General features: G+C 38.7%; 3 protein-coding genes and 1 long non-coding RNA gene across 4 annotated transcripts in view; 3 read left to right on the top strand and 1 right to left on the bottom strand.

The window, feature by feature from the left end:
- Positions 1-2,648: 2,648 nt before the first annotated feature.
- Positions 2,649-10,897, top strand: prelp (proline/arginine-rich end leucine-rich repeat protein). Its single transcript, XM_051413923.1, has 7 exons — positions 2,649-2,793; positions 6,744-7,179; positions 7,269-7,454; positions 7,575-7,732; positions 7,844-8,040; positions 9,900-9,975; positions 10,119-10,897. Exons 2-7 carry the CDS (start codon positions 6,748-6,750, stop codon positions 10,207-10,209), a joined length of 1,140 nt encoding a protein of 379 aa, XP_051269883.1. The 5' UTR covers positions 2,649-2,793; positions 6,744-6,747; the 3' UTR covers positions 10,210-10,897.
- Positions 10,898-12,721: 1,824 nt separating this feature from the next.
- il19l (interleukin 19 like) lies at positions 12,722-14,232 on the top strand. The gene is made up of 5 exons (XM_051413926.1): positions 12,722-12,877; positions 13,092-13,154; positions 13,314-13,466; positions 13,564-13,626; positions 14,094-14,232. The coding sequence occupies exons 1-5, from the start codon at positions 12,722-12,724 to the stop codon at positions 14,187-14,189; spliced, it is 531 nt and encodes a 176-aa protein (XP_051269886.1). The 3' UTR covers positions 14,190-14,232.
- Positions 14,233-15,729: 1,497 nt separating this feature from the next.
- LOC127371227 (uncharacterized) overlaps positions 15,730-21,920 on the bottom strand; it is a 7,464-nt gene continuing 1,273 nt past the window's right edge. The window contains exons 1-2 of the long non-coding RNA XR_007886374.1: positions 19,279-21,920; positions 15,730-17,795 (exon numbers count right to left, since the gene is read on the bottom strand). The exon at positions 19,279-21,920 is cut by the window's right edge and continues 1,273 nt beyond it. This is a non-coding gene — a long non-coding RNA (uncharacterized LOC127371227). The remainder of the gene's footprint in view (positions 17,796-19,278) is intronic.
- Positions 17,488-21,920, top strand: part of il10 (interleukin 10) — a 14,718-nt gene continuing 10,285 nt past the window's right edge. The window contains exon 1 of the mRNA XM_051413925.1: positions 17,488-17,799. Coding sequence (XP_051269885.1) covers positions 17,488-17,799 — 312 coding nt within the window. The remainder of the gene's footprint in view (positions 17,800-21,920) is intronic.

Genomic DNA, 21,920 nt, shown 5'->3' with positions numbered 1-21,920 from the left:
AGGAATAATAAACAATGTTATTATTTTTTTTTAAAAAGGCAGATTTTTGAGAGGTAAGAAAAGAAAACAGGTGTCAAGAAAATATGACCTCATTTGAGGGCTCACTCATTATAGAGGTGTCTTATGTCTGAAAACTTGTGCAGCTCAGGCAAAGTTGTGAGGCAAAGTGAGATATCATGTGATATGGTATTGTTTAAAAGAAACAATGCTGACCAGTGATTCTCCTTTTCCTGCTGTGTGTCAGATGTCCTCATCAAAGACAAATGTCAATAATAGTCACTTTATACATAGCTTACTTTTTTAGGCCTGTGCTTGGATGTAGGCAGATTAGTAATCCATCCACTGACTCAACAACAACTGATCTCTCTCATTTCTATAGTACCATGTATTAATTAATAATCAAATGATTGCAAGTTAGTCCATGCACAGATGTGTCAGGCGTAATCAGTAATTCAATGATTAAAATATGACCTCAAATCCATTTCTCATACGACTATACACATGTGATTTGTTGAATATTTTCAGAAATGGCTGTTGGATTAAATTGTTTATCATAAAAAACTGCTTACAGAAGTGTATGTCTGTTGCATGACAATAATTTATAACTCTGAAGTGATTTTCACTTTCAAATACAAAGGAGAAACTACAGTGAAAAAACGTGAACAGCGCTATCTTGATCCAGAGTTTAGTTTGTCTCTTCTGGGCAGACATGGTGGCCTCAACGGAAGGAGACCGGCAGCATCTATAGAAAGAAATGGCTCATTATAAGATAACAAAAATACTGATTCGAATAACGATTCATATTTTCAGGTGATTAATGAAAAACATAGTAATGCATATTGCAGAAAGGAGGACCCTGGACAAACTGCTGTCCATACTGGACAATGCCCACCACCATCTGCACAACACCTGCACCAGGCAGAGGAGTGTGTTCAGTGGCAGACTGCTGTCCCAATCCAGCTCCACCAACAGAATTAAAAACTCTTTCTTCCCTCTGGCCATCAGACTGTACAACAGCTCTCAGTCAAGGCAGAGAGGACAATAGACAATGGACAATTTCCTCCTCCATTTCTACTGTTATAATTTGAACGTTAATTTGAATTGTAATGTATGTTTAATGTATGTCTAATTAATTAATTAATTAATTAATCTTAATCTAGAAGAAACTTGCAGGAGTGGAGGAGTTTATCAGCTCACACACACTATGCAATTTAAACTTTTTTACATATACTGCACAGCTCTAAATTCATTTTTGATGATATTACACCATGGACACGATACATGAAACATTAAACCAAATCATGAGACTGTTAATGAGCAACTATTTCCAATGATGTCATCCCTGCATGCAGGCAGGACAAAATAAATTTTTTTAGGGAGAAATGAAGTCACTATAGTTGATCAGAGGAGTCCTTAAATAACATTCTTGGACCTTCCTTAAATGGTAGCAGAGAGGATGAGAAAGGAAACCACCCAAAAAGTGACATATTTGTTACATATGACCATTTCTCTCTCTGTCTCTGTCTGTCTCTGTTATTTTTTATTTTTTGTCATTTAATTTAATAACTTTAACATATTAACTTCATACAAAAATACAAGTGATACAGATGTGATGTAAGAGGTTCCAGAATCAATTCTGTGTCCCATTTGTTAAAATGTCATTCTTTTCCAGGTTGGGACCAGTCTGGACCAGATGTTTGGCCCAGCTAAGCTCAGTATCCCAAACCTGGTGGCTGAGTGAAGAGAAGACAGGAGTGCAGTTGGGAGAATTTATGAAAAGAAAAAGAAAGTGAGTGAAAGTAGGGAAATGAGGCACATGTGTGTACATGTGTGTTAGAAACTGTTCCCCACATATGTTCGCCTCATTATCCTTTGGCTGCAGCTCATTCTACAGGAATGCAGGGCAGCAAACACATGTCCAAATCCAAACCCCTACTGACACACACACACACACACACACACACACACACACACACACACACACACACACACACACACACACACACACACACACGTAGAGGCTCTACACTTTGTTAATCACAGTGCCACACAGTCCTACTTCCTGAAAAACCCCTCCACAACACCCCATATGTCAGCTGGACCTCAGTAATCACTTAGTTACTGATGCTAGGGGAAAAAATCCTCCTGAACATTTCACTGACACAGAAGAGATGCCATGGAGTCAGCAGAGAGATGCTGCTAATGAAAAGCACATGACTGGTTATGAGTGCACTCATCTAAACAATAGCGGGGTGGGTGGGAGATGCAATTACAGCTGGGTTTTCCCTAACAGAGGTCCAGTGTTCACAGCATTTCACAAGGCCTTCTGATATAGAAACATTAGCTTGTTCATACACACAAATATGCAAACATACTCATGCACCCTTCTTTTTGTCTATTTGAGACAAACATTCTCATGCTAAGCTGCAACAGAACAAAATAATAACAAACTGTGACACAGTTCTGACACATGAAAGAGCCGGCGGTCTTCCAGAAGGAATTAAGATTAAACCTCACTGGCCCTGAGCCGAGCAGAGGGGGAGAAAGAACCACTGTGACCTTCAGAGGGAAAAAAGCCAGGGAACAAACCCAAAAGGCAGGCTTGTCCACTAAAGGAGAGAGAGAGAGAGAGAGAGAGCGCGAGAGGGAGCGAGAGGGAGGGGAGGGTTACGGACTGAGAGAAACAGAGGAAGAGAGAGAGAGAGAGGGAGGGGAAGGAAAAGAGTGAGAGAGGCAGAGAGAAGAAAAGACACAAAACTTGACTTGACAAAAGAGGGCAGGTACCAGAGGCAGGTAAGAAACTTTATTTGCTGTTTCCAGAGGGTGCTGTTTTAGATGGGACATTATCAATAAGATAATGCAAGCAGGAGTGTGTTTGTGTGAAACAGAGAGAGGCAGAAAGAGCAGAGAGAGAGAGAGAGAGTGTGTGTGTGTGTGTGTGTGTGTGTGTGTGTGTGTGTGTTTGTGCGGATTATGAGTGAATCTTGGCACAGCTGAGCCATGCTGGTGTGTTTCTATAGAAACGCTGTGCCATACAGAGTGGTACTCTGTCCTTCAGTGAGCTGCTGCACACCTCAACTCTACTTCTTTCCCCAGCTCCTGCGTACTCACTTTGATTTGAGTTCAGCTTTTCCATCAGTGTGTGTGAGGACAGCAGCTGCAGCAGTACAGTTCAAATATGAAGCTTTAGTCGCACTTGTGAAAACTCCCTGTTGCTCACTTAGGCTGGTGGAGAATATTCATTTTTGCAGCTCATCAGATGGCTTCAAGGCAATGCAAAACAGGAATTTTTGCTTACATGGATGTTACTTACTCTGCAGTGACAGTTACTCTGCACATTTTGTGATGGGTCATATGCCCCCAAATATTCAGAAGAACGTATTGCTGTGGTGAATCACAGTTTTGTAAGATGGTTGAACTTTTAAAAATCCCCCTATGAAGAAAACAATGCTGTAGGTTGATGATCCAGACAAAGAAGCAGTAATGACAGAAGAGTCTGAAATGTTCTGTTACTCTACTCTCACTTTACTTCAAATTAGAATCATGTTATTTTATTTTATTAAAAAATCTATCATTTGTTTTTGCCAGTGCACCTTCTCACTCCTTTAGATCCAATCTACACCGCAGGACTGCCCCACCCGCATGAGGAAATGTTTTGGCAATATTGTAATAGTAATGCAAGATATCTGCTGGTGATTACTATTCCAGTGTATGTATACCAAGAAATATTAACATCAAGTCCATCTTTCAGTTAAGGCGGATTTAACTTTCCATAATGTTTTGGATATATGGAGATGCATCATAACAGTCAGAAGATGCAATTTGTATGACGTCACATATATCATCATGTAAGTTATTTGGAGATTTGGAGTTGTGATGATTAGTTAGAAATATTTTCAGATATCTGTTGTGCATGACGTGGCTCTTATTTAAGGTTTTTTTAGTGGTCTCACAACAGTGGATAATTTTCTGTTGAAGGAATCGCAGTGCCTGTGCCAAAAACAAAAAAGAGAATAAATTGGAAGGAGCTCATCATCAAGGACCTTGTGGTAACTAAGAGTTTTGTTCAAAACCTACTTGAAAATGAGGGTTGAGTTTTTTTTAATTTTCCTGACATTCATGGACATAAACAACAGTCTGGATATAGTCTGAGGATATTAATATGACCCCTGAAGATCTCTCAAGAGGACTTTTACAGTAGTACTAGTACACAATTAAAATGTAAAGATATCAAAACAGTAGTTTTCAAAAATAGCTGCAGTTCAAAATATCTTTGATTGCACTTTGACCAATAATTATAATAATAATATATTGGTCTTATATGTCAAAAAGGACAAGTATGCATCTTTAAATAGAAAGTAAATATTTGTAATGATATATTAAGTTTGAGTTATGGCTAGTTGTAATTTGAGTGGAGATGTACGAAATTAACATTTTAGATAAGGAAAAGTGAATTGTAGGTTCAACATGCTTTTGGTCATATCACATGAGCTTGAGTTTATATGAGTTTGGCACAAGTTTGCCAATTTGCCAAACTGAAATTCTGCATTCCCATGACAACTGGACAAACTACATCTGCTATACAGCCATTATATGATTAGAAGCTTCAGGACACCTACTTAATGGACCTTGTGTGTCTTTAAAGGGAGGATCCGATTAAATGGCACAAAAATGGTAGGTTTTAAAGTCAAGTTAATAATAGCTGGGGATACATGAATTATCTGTGATGTGAATCTGGTCAAATTATGATGAGGTGGTTTGTGCTATCCTGACCTGCAGAGATGTACTACTGGAATCTCTGACCCTCTGCAATAAGTGTTGTTCTCATACTCATCAGATTTGCTTATCGAGGTCACAAATAACAAAGCAATGAGTCAGCCCTCTCCAACTTTGAGTCTTTAGTTGTTTGCCAGACCGCAGGTCATGACAACAGCAGCACGAGGGGAAAGAGAGCTGGTTCTGGTTTTGAAAGAGGGGCTGGGAGGCTCTGGGTGGCTGAGAGGGAAAAGGAAGGGCAGTGCCAGGGAACACTGTCAGAGAAAAGTTCAGATTTGTTTTTCCAGGCATGACGGATACCGGCCCTGAGCCCCATTCCTGCCCTGTGATTCATATGTGATGTTTATCAAATTGGCCGGAGGCTTGCCTAATTGGAGCAGAGTGATTGAAAACTAATGGTGCATTTGTGCCGAAGCATTATGTATTTTTACAGCTGTGTGGTGATTGTTTACAGCAGGCTTATGTTGATGAGGTAAAATGCACAGCACGGAGAAACAGACACAAACAGACATTCTGAATAATCTAAAACTTTTTACAACAATTTTTACAATTTATGAGATAAGAAGTGAATTTATCTCCAGTGAAAGGTAAATAATTTTCAAACATCTGCACATCTGTGTGTGTGTGTGTGTGTGTGTGTGTGTGTGTGTGTGTGTGTGTGTGTGTGTGTGTGTGTGTGTGTGTGTGTGTGTGTGTGTGTGTGTGTTACAGTCTCTCAGTCAGAGGACATGGAGGTCATTACATTGTACACACACAAGAGCCAAGCCGAATTAAGATGCACACATCTGTTAATGTATTGTAGACATATGTTAAAAAGTCATCAATTACAGTACACACCATAAATTACCTCCCCTATGTAGAGTTCAAACTCTTGGATGAGTCTCCAAGATTTTACCAAACTAAATATTCATTATCTCAGCTTGCAACATTGTTGTATTTACTATGGTTTAAAATATACATATTGCCTCCATCAGAGTCTCACTGAGCTTTAACCCAGTTTCCTTTGAGCCTCTCTTGGGTCAAAGAGCTTTAACCTTCCAGACCTAAAGTTTTCCCCTGCTCAACTCTCCCTTTGGACCAGCACTGACAATAGAGCCTTTATCCCAAAATTGTTCCTTTCCTCTTTCTCATAAGCACTAATTTCCTGTATCAGTGTCTGACCCTCCTCCTTCTAAATTTAGTAGAAATTAAAGAAATCACTGCCTACGTTCTAGCACACTCTCTCTTTCACTTATATTACCAAGCCACAGATCTTAATCTTCCATTTGTTTAAACTGGAATAACATTGATCTGACTTTAACATAACCCATCAATTCACAGCTTTCATTCACATACTTTTCTTACTCTTGGACACTGGAAAGGTTATGAAAGTTTGGGTGAACCAGACTGCTCTCTTGGTGTATATATCTTAATTATTTTCTACTCAGCAGGATAGTAAAGTCACAAAGAGCAATATTTCCACTTCGTATAAAAGGGCAGTAAAGGTTTAGGCAGCAGACTGTGGAACATATAGGTTTACAGTTTTGCAGTTGTTTTAATGGTTAAGATCCAAAATAAACCTTCTTTACATATTGTCCATACTGCATTGGCCAGTTCAACCCTGAAAACTCTTTCACTCTGGTGTCAATCATAAGGCGAATACAAACATTTGCTTACTGAAGTTTTCAGTGTAATCAGAGATCAATGTCTTGGTCTGCTCTGAGCCTCTGAATGCTTGCCAATCACTGAAACAGGGTTTGTACGCTCTTGGGAGTCAGCACTGCCCAGAACTCCCACACAGAGCAAGACACACAAAAAAGACCAATGCATGCATTTCTGTTATTAAACTTTCTGTGTGAGTTGGATGAACTGATGCATTGGCTAACCAGCAGAACCAAAATAACAGTTTGTGTGCTGTGGGGAGGTTTCTTTCTCTCTTTTAACTATGCATTCAGTAGAATCTATCTCTGTTTTGTACTCTAAAATAGGACCATGAAGGCCGGCACGGGACTCGTCTCTGCATTGGCTCTGCTCCTCCTGATGGGGGCAGTGTTCACCCAGAGACCTCGGCCAAAGAAGCCCACCAGGCGCCCAGTCACCACCAGGAAGCCTTCTGTCCCCCAGCCTGCTGGACCAGCCCAGCCAGAGCCCCAGGAGCCAACCGACTTCCCCCCACCAATCCTGGGCCCACCCTCCATGTATCCTGACTGCCCACGAGAGTGTTTATGCTCCCCGAGCTATCCGAATTCTCTCAACTGTGAGAACCGGAACATCCGTGTGATCCCTGTCATCCCATTTAGAGCCCACTACTTGTACCTGCAGAACAACTACATCTCAGAGGTGACGCCAGAGGCCTTCGTTAATGCCACTGAGGTTCGCTGGATCAACTTGGCTAACAACCGCATCCATCGAATAAACAAACAGGTCAGAAAGCTTCCTCAATTAATATTCATGAATTGAAAATACCATAGAATCACCTCAAAACATGTTTCCTGTATCTCTCTCTTGTGTAGGTGTTTGAGAAGATCCCAGCACTGCTGTACCTCTATGCACAGCATAACCAGCTGAAAGAGGTCCCTTCAGGTCTCCCAGCAAGCCTAGAACAGCTCCGCCTCAGTAGGAATCGTATTTCGAAGATCCCTGCCGGTGCCTTCAACAAGATGGGGAACCTGACTCTACTTGACCTGTACAACAACCAGGTAAAGCTTTGTTTAAAAATATCTGTGAGCATCTCACTACACTGTGCTGTTTAGGTATGAGCAGTGTCAACCACCTGTATGCATTTTCTGGATTAAACATGAGTTTGATGACTCTTTCAGCTGAGTGACAGTGACCTAGGAAAGAACACATTTAAGGACCTGACGAGCCTCATGCAGCTCAATCTGGCTCGCAACATCCTTAAAAAGATGCCTGCTGGCATACCTAGTAGCCTCATACAGCTCTTTCTGGACAGGAACAATATAGAGGACATCCCAAAGCAAGTATACAGTGCACACGTTTTCACATAGCTGATGACCACACATACACACATCATGTATCTTTAAGCACTGGTGGGAATTAACATGTTATTCATTGTTCTCTTGTTCAGAGACTACTTCAGAGACTTCACTCACCTTGCGTTTGTGAGGCTGAACCGCAACCAGCTGAGTGATAAAGGAATGCCCAAGGCTGTGTTCAACATATCCACCCTGCTGGACCTGCAACTGTCCCACAACCAGCTCGCTTCCGTTCCTCTCTTCAACAGTCACCTGGAGCACCTGCACCTCAACCACAACAGCATCGAGAGTAAGTTATCTCAGCAGCAATCAGCACCACCTGAGGGATTTGTAAGAGCTAGCAGAAGTATGTCCGACAGACTCAACTTTATAAGACATTGTACTTAAAGCTGTAGTAATCAATATATTTTTAATAACAATGGATCAAATGACTACTGGCATGCAATGTAAAAAGCTCACAGTGACAAAGCCGCAAAGAATTATAACCTGACTCAGCAGTTTCCATGCATTGTTTCAGCTCATTGTTTTGGTTTTACAGCCCACACTTTTACTGCTTTGATTTGTCAGTGCTGTCATCAACCTCATTTCTTTCAGCAAGGCAGCTGTTATTAGTATAAAAAAGATCTCAGATAAATGCTGCCCCAAGGGGACAAAAACACATTAATGCAGCTTTAATGTTGTAATGCTGTAAATGTATTTTTATTCAAGTCACAAGTGCATACCCCCCACAGATTTCTTCTGACTAGACCTCTACTGAGCTTGATGTTGGCTTATGCTGGGAATTACATGAGGTCACCAAACACCATGTGAGAATTACAATGAGAAAGGTGTAAGTTTTACTGCCATAGCGGTACTGTTGTTGGCAGTATACGTCATGAACCCTGCGCCCTACGTGTCGATGGATGGGACAAAAGCCAAACTAAAAAATAAGTATACATCTGATACATTTTGGTTTCTGTCAATGTAGGTAGTTCTAACTTAATTTATCTCAGAAGTTAGTGGGGCTCACCTGGTAGAGCACACATCCAATGTACTAAGGCTGATTCCTTGCTGTAGCAGCCTGGGTTTGACCTGCTGCATGTCTCTTCTGTCTACATAATCTTACTTGATTGTGTTACTTTTAGGGCTTTGCAGTGGCTGGTTCATGTTTACGTTCCTATGCGAGCCAGCAGCCAACAGCTTTTCAGGCAGCTCTGTTAAGAGTATTCCTGTGTGAGACTAAACAAGACAAACAAGTTTTTGCTGGCGGGATGGCAAAGCTTTGCCTCAGGCTCACAGAGTCAATAACATGCTTTAAATCAATGTTCAGATGTGAAAGGTTAGGCGGTTCGATGATAATTGCATTATATTAATTTTTCCTTGTTCTCTAGTCTGATTTCTTTTTTTATTCCTGCTATAAAGTTTGATCCAGTGATGTAGTGGTAACTGGAGAAGTGGGTATACTCTTTATTTATGCCCCAAGTTTTTTTTTTTTTTAAAGAGGCCTGTACAGTAAGGAATAAAGATAAAGTAAAGTTTATGTGTTATAAACAGTGACAGGACTACTAATACATAAATATATTTTACCCCAAAACGGGCCAGTAATCTTTACACATTGTCACTTGAAATTCATGAAATTAATAAGTATTCCTTATTCCTTACTCTTTCTACTCATTACGATTGGACAACTATGTCATGCCTTTGCTATCCTAGAAATAAAGTACAAATGTCATTTTATTATTTTTATTCTTAGTCTTCTGTATATTATTTTTCTCTTTAAAGAAGCTTTGTACAAATAATTGAATAAGTATTCCTTATTCCTTACTACTTCCTATTTACTCTTTAAGATTGGACAACGATGTCATGCCTTTACTATCCTAGAAATGAAGAAATTCAGCCAACAGAACACTACCGAATGGTGTTCATGAGAGGGGATTTAGAAGTGGGTATAACCAATAGTATATAGTATAGTATACCTGCATATAGCCTGCATTACTTCACTGGTTTGACCCCATTTGTTTGCTTGCCTGATTTACATTCTTACATCTTACATCTGATTTACAAGCAAAATAATCCTATTCAATTGGCAGATTTCTTAAAATTCTTGCCTGTTTGAAAGAAAACAACATTTGAGGATTAGGCATTCATGACTGTGTGTTTTCCTGACAGGCATCAATGGCACCCTGCTCTGCCCATTCAATTTGCTGGCCGACCTGAGCGATGACAGCCTGGTTCCTAAACTAAGGTACGTCACATTATGTCACATCTTGGCACTCAACAATACAAACTGGGGCAGTGGCATGTTTTGGCAGGAAGTAAATAGGAAAAAAAATAATTATGTAAGTCAATGTGAGGGCATTAAGTTAAGTGCGCATTCTGTTGTGTCAGGTACCTGCGTTTGGATGGAAATCACCTGAGCCCCCCCATCCCTCTGGATGTCATCATGTGCTTCAGACACCTTCGCTCTATTGTCTTTTAGGAGAACTGTGCCTAAAGGCCTGAGGGCGCGCGCACACGCACACACACGCACGCACGCACGCACGCACGCACACGCACGCACGCACACGCACACACACACACACATACACAAACTACACACAGTACAAACTGACTTTAAGACAGAACATGCTCAGTGGAGCACACGGTATATCCTCAGTGGAACTCCAAATAAATGAAACAATCGTGAAGCTTTGATAGTTCAAGCTTTTTAGGTTTAAGTTTCATTGTTGCCAGATTCACGAGAGTCAGAACATTGAATCTACAGAGTGAGTATACCGACATTTAGGGCTAGGTTTTCGTAGGAGTTACAGTTTATCAGTCATTCTTTGTTTATTAAATTACAATGCAAAAAAATGAGTAATGCCTGAAAATACAGGTACATTGACAGACATGCTACAGATATAGAGGGTAGTTATGTTAACTGGCAGATGAGTAGAACTGCCACCAAGGACAATAAACAACAACCTGCAATGGATGTCAGAAGAACCAATTTAAAACATAACTACCATGTAGTTGAAACTGTCCCAAATGAGCCTGTGATTTTCAAGGTACTCCATGTACAAATGTCATTTTATTCTTTTTATTCTTAGTCTTCTGTATATTATTCTTCTGTATAAAGAAGCTTTGTACAAATAATGGAAAATAAAACTTTTTCTTTTATCATTTGATCATGTTTGATGTTTATTTTAATTGAAATAACAAATTACATTTTTGAGATTTTCTCATCATCCAGTATAAGCTCCACTGGTAACTCTGCATCGCCAACACAGCTTATGTCACAGGAAATTTAGATATCAGATCAGAATTAGAAACATAGAAAAACAAACCTCTAGCTGACATACGTATGTACAGTCTACACAATTACGACATGTTTTCTGTTCTTTTGAGAAAACAAAGATGCAGCTTGTGTAAAAGCGGGTTAGAGGAACAGCGGTAAAGCGGGTTTATAATATGAACAGAAATATCTTAGACCAGTAGCTGATATATTTACCAGCTGCTGAAACAGTGCAACAGAGTCAGAAATTGGTGACTTGGAGGTTTTTTCCAGGTCCAAAAAGCTTTGTGATGACCTCTAGTGGTTAGAAACAAGCATTAAACATTCCTTAGCAGTGAAGTGCTGTCAGCTATTTATACTACAGATACTGACAGGCACACTTCCTGGACCGAAATGTCATTTACAGTTTTTGCAATTGCTATAGATGTGATTGATTGCCTTTTTTTTTTATGGGTTGTTCCTGTTTACATTGGACTTCCCTGCTCAGTAAATTTTGAGCAGTCATCAAAAGTTAACCTGGACTGACAAGCAGGTCCGGTAAGTGTTTCTGATCAGGACTCGTCTGACAGGAGTGAAGTCACTGCCAGATTACACTGTGCTGTGGGAGGTTTTATTTCCAGTATACAGCTGAAGACAGTTATCCAACATTTGACATTTGAGAGCAGACACAGTGATTAGAAGTCCACAAGAACACAAATACAAACTCATATTGGTGCATTAACATACACCCTAAAACAATAGACATTTTAAAAGATCATTAGTCAAAAGATGGAGTCAGTAGGCCCATAACAAGGAACGCACAGCTTAATAAATTAACGCTGCAGAGGAATGACGACATCCTAATCTAGTGAATGAGTCATGAAATAATTACACAACACGTCACTGACAGCGAAGGTGTTTCTCTACAAGGGCCACAATGCACATCAGGGAGGAGGAAATCTTCAGTCATTCCTTTTCCTTTTCTTCCAATCAGGTATTGAGACATCCACTGGTAGTTCCTCTAACTGTTGCACACTTCCTCCTCCTGTAAACTAATTTGTGTGCGTGTACATGCAGTTGCATGTGTGCGTGTGTGTGTCTGTGTAAGCTTTGCAATGCCTGGTAAAAATCCCCCTCACTCCACTATAAGAGAAGTCGGCATGGAGACATAGAGGCACATCTTTCCCAGGACTTCCTCTGACTAACACACACACAGGTGAGTCTAATCATAGGTGGTGCTGGTCAGTGTCATGGTGGTGGATGATTGCTGCTTGCCTTAGATTTAAAAGCAGGATAAGAAAGTCAACTAGGATGAGAGAATAAATGCAAATGGAATTTTAAAATGCTTTCCATGTGCTCCAAACGCATACTGAATTGCTATGTAAATCACTATAATATTAGGTGAATGACAAACATTTGCTGGTTCCAGCAATGTGTAGATTTGCTGCTTTTATCTATTTTTTAAATCATTGAGTATCTATAATTTTTTGGGGATGTGGTTCAGGAAAAAACAAGATTTATAAAGACATCACCTTCTCTGGTGAAACAATGAGACAATTGACATTTTATAACAATTCCTAAATGGTCAAGAATAAGAAAATTAAAAATATGTTAAACAGAATGATAAATAATTCATACAAAACTTAGATTAACCTTTACCTACTGTGTAACAATTGATCTTTAGAGATTTTAACAAACACAATGCTTCTGTTAACTCTCCCACCAAATAACCTCAGTGATGAAGATGATACTCAGCCGCTCTCTCTGCCTGGTCCTCCTGCTCAGCTGTCTGAGTGAACTCATAGAAAGCCGAACTCTGCATCTGGACAGCTGCTCTGTCAATGTTCACACACACGAGCTGCGCAAATATTACTCTACCATACGATCAAATGTGGTAAGTTTAATAGTGACACACTCTCGAAACTTCTAACTTAAGATAAATCATGGAAATCAACAAATGCAGCTGTCTCATTCAGCACAACGTGCAGACCCAGGCAATCACTTTACCATGCATAAATACACAACACAATATCAGAAACTGTTCACCTGTAAGTGGGTAGAAACTTAAGAGAAATTCTCACTTGTTCTTTGTCGTCTTTGCATTACAGATAGCAGGAGACACTGTGATCGGAGTGAAATTCCTGAAGAAATCACTGATTAATCATGTTCAGGTGAGTCTTTGTGTTGTATGTAAAGCTGGTTATGTTTTTTCTATCCTAATGTTCTGTTTAAAACATTTAATTTTCCCCTACCCTAAGTCATAGACTGATCAAGGCTTTGTAGTATGTATGTGAGCGTGCTCTAATCTGACCTTTATGTGTCTCCATCAGGACGGTCAGACGTGCTGTTTCGTGCGTCTTGTGCTACGTTTCTACGTTGAGAGAGTGTTCAGCAACTATGCCTCTGCTCAGCCACAAGATCAACGCTGCTCCAGCGCTTTGGCCAACGCTTTTGTCAGCATCAGAAAGGATATACATAAATGTGTAAGTTAGCTGTTCAATAAGTTAGTTCAATGATAAAATGTACTTTAATCAAAAACAGCAATGAGTTGTATTAATAATTGTATTTTGTTGTGTTCAGCACTGCCACTGTACAGAGGAGACACAGAGAACAGTTGACTCCCTACATGCTGAGTTTATCAAGGTATGGAGTAGAGAGAATAAGTCACTGTACATAAACAGCTCATGGCCCACATTCTCACAGTGGACTGCAGAGGGTGCTGGAGTACTTTGATTCACTTTTACAAACAATATCTTAGTTGGTTTTCAATAGTTAAGGGCTACATGCTAATGTATATGTCTATTTTTGGTGAATATCCTGATAGGTGGCATGCAAAACAATCAGACAAACTTGCAAGGGTGCCAAGGATTAATGTAACATATGTCTGACCAAATGGGCTTAAAATATGACTCCTCAGCAGCACCCCAGCTGCAGCGTTCATTAACCAAAACCTACTCACTCTAACAAGACAAAGCAAACTGAAAATTGTTTCTGTACAGTTATGCTCCTCAATAAATCATCTGTGTTATCTGCTTTCTTTCTTTCTCCATTTCTCTCTCTCTCTCTCTCTCTCTCTCTCTCTCTCTCTCTCTCTCTCTCTCTCTGAGCAGCTAGAAATAAAGGAGGCGGCACAGAAGGCAGTGGGAGAACTGGACACTGTGCTGGACTGGCTGGAGGGACTCACACATGATCAAACACACACATGATCAGACAGACGCTGAGCAAAATCAACACTACAGTTAGGTGCATGCAGTTGATGAGCCCCCAAGTTGAAAATGTAACCTAACATTAATCATTAGCACAGGGAAGGTTAGAAATGTGTTAGCTTCACCTCTGTGCCATTGTGCATTTCCTTGTTTTGTACTTGAATTAACTTAATGTATGAGTTATCCACTAACATGTGGACTGAATTTTTTGATATTGCAATATTTATAATTAGAATTACGAACATAAATGTTTAGGTATTGATATTTATAGAAAGTTGTTAAGGTATTGTACATGTGTTTCTACTTTTTAACTTTAACAATAATTTTAACATCAATAAAAACATTTTTAAAAAACTCTAATGTTACCAACTCATTTTTAGCGTTTCCTTTCAGTCTGCTCTGTATTACCATCTAGTGGTGATCAATTATAACACAAAGCCAACACAATTTAGAGGATGTAACACAGTCCAACATCATAATTTGCTGGAGGAGCAGGAGCAGGAAGGTTGGTTATGACTTGTTAAACTAACTTTAAGTTAAATGAAGTCTGGTACAATGACCTTTAACTTGCTGATATGAAGCCTCCACTGGAACATCCTGTCCTCTAACTCACAAGTCAGCGACCTAAAAATCAAATCATGTTAACTTCTGCAATATCATCAAATTGAAAATCAGACAGAGAACAAAACTGAAAAAAACTGTACACACACTTGGTTCTCATACTCTGTGGATCCTACACTTTGTTAAGCTGTCTGTCTGCTGTTTAGCGAAACAGGATGTCTCTGTCAGACTCTCTTTTTTCACTTTGCTGCAAATGGTAAAAAGAAATGAAACTTAAACTACAGAGAACCACCCAAATTAAACAGTCTTACATCCTTTCTTTGAAAGTTGTCATGTAGTCAGTTTTTTTACCATCCGTGTTGAAACCGGGAAATAACCAGTTATAAATAAATTGCATCTTGATAGACAGGCTTAGTAACCCTAAACCAGTGGTGGAAGAAGTACTCAGACCCTGTACTTAAGTAAAAGTACCAATACAACAGTGTCAAATACAAATTACAAGTAAAAGTCCTACATTCATTATCCCACTCAAGTAAAAGTATGTGAGTATTATCAGCAAAATGTAGTGAAGGTACTGCAGAAAATTGGCACCAGTGACTGATTTATTATTAATACATCATGTTATCTTCAGTATGACACAAGGTCCATGTACTGCACTGGTCAGTGACGACATCAGAAACTGAGTTTGGGAAGTGAGGTAGCAAAACTCCACCTTCAGCACAATAGCACTTATATCCAGAGCAGACTACTTTCTGTTGAATGTTGCTCAAAAATTTTACAAAGTGATAGATGAAAGATAAGATTTGACTGATTCAGCTTTGGCCCAGTTTTGAGGAGGCAGTGTTAAGAGAGGGATGTGTAGAGGGACACTGGTTCCTGGTAGAGCTGACTGAAGGAAACAGCTTGAGCTTTTCTTTGTAGCCCTTTGAGATGACATTAGCATCCCCCCCCCCCACACACACACACACACACACACACACACACTACTATCATTTATGTTCACATAACAATAATCATAATACAGTAACATATCTCTGAATGATTCAATACAATACACACACAACACTAATACTAACTAACACACAGCCAATGTGAAAGTGAAAGAGGAATGTGGTCAATCTATTTGTAAAGACAGTTAGATTTCCTCTAAAGGAGACAGCAGTAAGTACACTACGCAGACACACAAGATGCACACAATGTGACACATAAGGTGGAGCAAATGTAAAGGCAAAACTATAGTTCACCATGCAGCTCATCTGGTCTGCAAAGCACAAAGTTTTCACAGTCAAGATGATCATGCAAAGCTCTACCAGCATCTACATTAAAGTCCAGGTACATTTATCATTTCATATCAAAGTAATAAGTAAATATTGCTGACTGCAGCACTGGTTAGTGACAACATCAGAAACTGAGTTTAGGTGCAGTTTACAGAGCAAAACACCACCTTCAGCACAATAGCACTTAAGCATCTCCAGAGCAGACGTTAAAAACATTGTCTTACTCAAGGGATTGTGACCTGAAAATGTAAACAAACTAGTTTCACTTCAGTTAAGTTCAGGTCATAATGTCACATCAGAAACATATGACAGGATGATAACACAGAGAGAACAAAAATAATTTCACATCCACGAAGTTGTTACAAACACATTTCACATGATAGATAGGATTAGTAATACTACACCCATTTGCTACGCCATTGATTGTATCACTCTGCAGTTTGTTTGCTGTCAGTCGGCTTTAACAGCTGTAGAGACTCTTGGTCGAGTTTGTGTCTGCACACATGTGAACTGTACTAATATTAATAAAGATATACAGTTATCAGTGCCAGAGTAGCAGCCTGTTACCTGTTTAACAAACACCTGCAAATGAACAACAACCTGCATTAAAGTGATGGGCAGATGACAGTTAATCTGCGGCGCTGAGATAAATCTGTTAAAATTATGATAACATTGTGATTGACAGCAGATGGATTGAGGCTGAATTAGTGTGAGGATTTTCCTTATTAAGAGAGACGCTGTGTGCATTTAAGCACGAGGCACAGCAGCTTCATTGATTATTTAAATCGCACGATCTAATGTTAATTAATGTTATTTGTTGAGTTATTTTACACCTCCAGAAGTTCCCACACACAGTTCAGGTTCATACAGGGAAATTGTTCAGAGTAAAACAGCCTCCTCTGTTTTACAGAGTTTCTCTGTCAACAGTTTTTAAGTTTAGCTGTTTAATGATATTTGCTGCAGTGATATACTGCGCCCATGGAAACGTTTAAAATGACTGAAAGCATCCTTTCTCTCATTATTATAGTAAATTAAGAAAACACTGTATACATTAATACAACACAGCACAATGCAATTTGATAATATAATTTCTGCACCTAAGTATCTATTTTAAGTTCCATATCTGTGCTAGTTCAGTGGATAAAGGCAATGTCACTGTACCTTAGATGGGACTGATATGTGCAGTCATACTACTAATAATACTATTAACTTAATAACACTGATTATAATAATATAATTAAAATGGAAAAAATACAGAATACATAAATGATTTTTGATGGTGAATATTCTTGAGATCTATCAATAGTACCAGCCTATCTCATGGGAGGTGTGGCTCATACCTAATTCATGACTTAGCAATAAAAAAAAATTTCCCTGTATGTATGAAGTATGTTGGCTTTCCTGTTAGTCTCCGCCTTCATATCTGGCTATAAATTAAGACAACAGATGAGCCCAAATGTATGAATTTTTCTCTTCTGACCTGTTCAGCAAGACCCTACCAAGATTCCTCCAGTCAGAAGTCAGAAAAACTTCAGCAGCATCTTCACCCTGAGGGCCCACTCTTCTCTTCTCTGCCTCCAGAAGACTTCAGCAGCTTGTCCACCAGCATGACTCCTCGGTCTCTTCTCCTGTCCATCTTGGTCGTCTTATCTTTCTTCTGCACTGTCTGGTGCAGTCCCATGTGCAACAACCAGTGCTGTCATTTCGTGGAGGATTTCCCTGGCATGTTAAGGCAACTCAGAGCAGACTTCACAGAGATCCAAGATTTCTATGTGAGTAAAAGCACAATATTATTATTATTATTATTATTATTATTATTATTATTATTGGTAGTAGTAGTAGTAGTAGTAGTAGTAGTATTAACTCTGCACAGGAGCTATGTCCTGTCACTGTCTGTGTGTCTTGTCAAGTATGTTGTAAGAGAAGAGACCACATGGGCAAAAGGGGAATGTGCACTGCCGTTAACACTGCATGGGAAGAGACTATGATTTTTATAGTTTAGATATCAGCAAGAGTAGTTTACAAAAAAAATTATGTCTTACCAAATTATACTTTAGGTCAAATTTTAAATAAAGTATGTTTGTATAATTTACAGCATGCAAATAAAAGATGCAGTTTAAAACAAACTGTACATTCTATAGTAAAACACCTTACTAGAACAGGAAAAATGCTATTAACAATAAGTTATATTGACTGGATTGGAATAAAATAATTTGAAGCTACACAATTTAGAGACCAAGAGGTCATTCTTAGGTTTGGAAAGATTAAAACACATGCAACAAAAACACATGAAAAACGGTACATGTAACAATCAAACTACATCTAACAAAACAAAAATAATTGATTGAGACTGATGAAAAGGCAAAAATGAAAAGAAAGCTATCCCAAGCAAACAATTTACACATTTAAATGTTAACAGTTAAATAGTAAATCATTTAGTAAAATACATTAAAATTGAATGAAATAAACTGATGGGGCCTCAACAGATAAAAGCTTCAATCGGAACAAAAAAAAAACAAACGTCAGTAAGAAACAAAAAATGTGATGAAGTTACTTCCGTGGTAATTAAAAGATTAACCTCTGTTGAGAAACAGACCCCAGCTCCTAGACACCAAAGGGGGTCATACACATGTGGAAAGATGTTAATTAAGAAATTAAAATAAAACAATAAAACTTGATTGTGTATTGGCTTAAATATAAATTTAAGCATTGCAAAGCATTTGAAGCAAACCGGTGCAAGTGTGTAAATTAACCCAGTAATCCCTCTGGTGCATGAATTACTGATCCCTGGTGGATTATCCGTGCATTGCATGTGTCTGATTGTATACATCAGGTTTTTTGAGAAAAAAAAAAGGTCACACTGATGATGTCTCAAAAACTCATGTATCAAATATGATACACTTGGCATTACAGGGTTGAATCTGGAATTAGAAAACTAACTAAATGGACTACGGCAAATACAGGAAAGCATAGATTAAATCGCTGTTTTTAAAGCCTTTCCTAAACCATTTTAGTTTTCTGGTTTTGGTTGAAATGAAGGCCACTAAATGCCTGCAAATACCATTCAAACACAGTCTATATTCAAAACCAAAACCTCACATGGATCATTTACGATAAGTGACTAATTTCATAAAAAGTGGGACAATTTAAAAATAAAGTAGAAGGTTAGACTATGAGCTCAGTGCATGTCCAAAAGCATTTCAGTCAGCCAACTCACGTGGAATGTTTATTAAACAGTATAGCATATTTACATTTTGGCTGGTGTGGCCTTCAGCAATAGTGGCTCATCATCTCCTGGTGGAGTCACAACTAGTGGCCAGGCAGGTGAGGAGGAGTCTGTACAGCCTGGCACAAGTATTGTCACCACCAGACAGGCAGATGATGAGCCATCCACCTCCGTCTGTCCGCAAAGGAGAAGGCACACCTCCAAAGGGGCCCTGTTGGATTTCCTACAAGAGGATGCCGAAAAGGAGGACAAAGGTACAAGGCTGGCCAGGAAAATTTGTCAACAAAACAATGAGATCACTTTTTTAAAAATTCATTTTGATTTTCATACTTTGACATTTAAAAATTGAATTAAGTTTTGGAAAGTAGTCTTGAATGTGTCTTCTTGAAATTGGCAGCACAGCTCTCTGTTCCACGTGTGCACCCTGTTGAGCTGAAATAGACAAATTGACTTTTGTAATTCTTTTGAACTATTTATTTCTTTTATTATTCTATTTTATTAAATAGACAAAATACAACTGTTACAATCATTTATTTGCTCACTTCTCAGTGAGGAAATCACAATTTCTACCACACTCCATCCAGTAAATGAACTTAGCTTGAATAGGCAAATCATCCTGAAGTTTATTTGGACAGACCGTGATGTCTTCATTATGCAGAGGTCATCAACTGAACATACAGAGATACATTGGTTGTGGATAAGTTAACAAAAAAACAAAATAGATAAAGGCAATGTTACTGTACCGCAGATGGGACTGATGTACTGACTACTGATACTACTACTTTACTAACATTGATGATAAAAATATAATGATGATGATAATAAATGAAGTGCTATGTCAGATTATTTTCCAAGATCTAAAGATCTATGTGGCCCATATCTAATGCATGATTCTGGAAAGAAAATTCCCCCACTTGTATGAAGCATGTTTAACCGTTTCTCTTCTAGTCAGACCCCTCCCTCTGGTATGTATCGGTCCCAATTTCATAATACTGACATTTGAAAGCCACTTAAGTGACTCCTCAAAAACAGATAGGACCAGAAAGGAGAAATAACACTGTAGTGGAGTCCGCATGCCAACATAAGAGTAAAATTAATCTTTAAATTGGGTTTATATGAAGTCCAGTGATGAATAATTATTATTAATAATTAATAATAATAATAATAATAATAATAATAATAATAATGAGCTGTACTGGTCCTGAATGCTCCTATTATGATATAGATATAAGAAGTCGGTTTCTGTTTGGATACATAAACATACATAAACAACTAGCATTGCAGGTATACACATGATTAGCTGTCAATAAACTGTAACTCTGGCTGACCACACCAGAGGGGAAATAGTTCAGTGATGGCTCATAGGATAGAGCCTAATATTGCTTTAGTTAGTGATTCCTAAAATGCGGCAGTATGCAGAACTGTGCATCATCCAGTTCTTGCAAAAGGGGAAGCAAAGGCATTGTGCTGCCTCCTCAGGCTCCTCCGGGGTTGTCGTCAATGCTTTTGTCAGAGTCAGGAGGGATATACATCATGGCTGGATTACCAGCTGGGAAAAATAGGCAACTGCCACGGAACCCACAGACCTTGAGGGTCCCAAAAGTTCCCCAGGATCAGAGGGCAGGTAGTTGGGCATCAATACAAGTACAAGTACAAAATTTCAGAAATACTGTAGTCCCCATGCCAACAAAAACAAAAAATTGAGGATATGAAGTCCAGGGATTAACAATGTGCCGTACTGGCCCTAATTTCTCCTTTTGTAATAGAAATAAGATGGTTTCTGTTCGCATACATAAACATCCAAGTGGTCATGCCTTTTAGACACGTGATTAGCTGTCACTAAGTTGGGACTCTGCCAACAGCCAGACCATCGAAACCAAACCAAAATATTCCCCACACTTTGACATGAGACAAATTCTGTAACTCTGGTTGACCACACCAGAAGGGGAAGAGTTCAGTGATGGCTCATAGCAAAGACCAGTTTTGTCAATGAATCATAGACTGCTGCACCGTGTATAACTGTGTATCATCCACTTCTTTCAAAAGGGGAAGAGGAGGCATGACACTGGGAACAGTAGTACAATATATTTGTGTGTGTGTGTGTGTGTGTGTGTGTGTGTGTGTGTGTGCAAATTACTTGTTCAATAATAGAATGTACATTAATTTAAAATACACCCTATATTGCATTAATAAATGTGAGTTATTCAATCAGTATTTGCAACTGACTCACAGTGGGCTGTAGAGGGTGCTAAAGAGTAAAGAGCTATTTATTTCATTTTTGTAACATAATTAATTGGTTTTAAGCAGTTATATACATTTGATATCTAATTCAATAACATTTTGTAGGGAATATCATATTTAGTCAATTATATTAGAAAACACTTTATAATATCTCAAAAGACAAAGATGTTACCTGCACAAACACAGCCACCACATCTATTAGGATGTGATTTAGGGCTATATATATATATATATATATATATATACATACAGTGGGTGTGGAAAGTATTCAGACCCCTTTAAAATTTTCACTCTTTGTTTCATTGCAGCCATTTGCTAAAATCAAAAAAGTTCATTTTATTTCTCATTAATGTACACTCAGCACCCCATCTTGACAGAAAAAAACAGAAATGTAGAAATTTTTGCAAATTTATTAAAAAAGAAAAA

Source organism: Dicentrarchus labrax, unplaced genomic scaffold (genome assembly GCF_905237075.1).
Source record: "Dicentrarchus labrax unplaced genomic scaffold, dlabrax2021, whole genome shotgun sequence".
NCBI lineage: Eukaryota > Metazoa > Chordata > Actinopteri > Moronidae > Dicentrarchus > Dicentrarchus labrax.
This window is presented reverse-complemented; position numbering and strand designations above follow the sequence as displayed.

What these genes read in the sequence shown, in the direction of transcription:
- il19l (XM_051413926.1), top strand. Translation starts at nt 12,722, where the DNA reads ATGAAGATGATACTCAGCCGCTCTCTCTGCCTGGTCCTCCTGCTCAGC. An exon ending in CTACCATACGATCAAATGTG is followed by an intron (nt 12,878 to 13,091) that starts GTAAGTTTAATA and finishes TTTGCATTACAG; the next exon opens with ATAGCAGGAGACACTGTGAT. An exon ending in TACATGCTGAGTTTATCAAG is followed by an intron (nt 13,627 to 14,093) that starts GTATGGAGTAGA and finishes CTCTCTGAGCAG; the next exon opens with CTAGAAATAAAGGAGGCGGC.
- prelp (XM_051413923.1), top strand. Translation starts at nt 6,748, where the DNA reads ATGAAGGCCGGCACGGGACTCGTCTCTGCATTGGCTCTGCTCCTCCTG. An exon ending in TCCATCGAATAAACAAACAG is followed by an intron (nt 7,180 to 7,268) that starts GTCAGAAAGCTT and finishes TCTCTTGTGTAG; the next exon opens with GTGTTTGAGAAGATCCCAGC. An exon ending in CAACCACAACAGCATCGAGA is followed by an intron (nt 8,041 to 9,899) that starts GTAAGTTATCTC and finishes TTTTCCTGACAG; the next exon opens with GCATCAATGGCACCCTGCTC.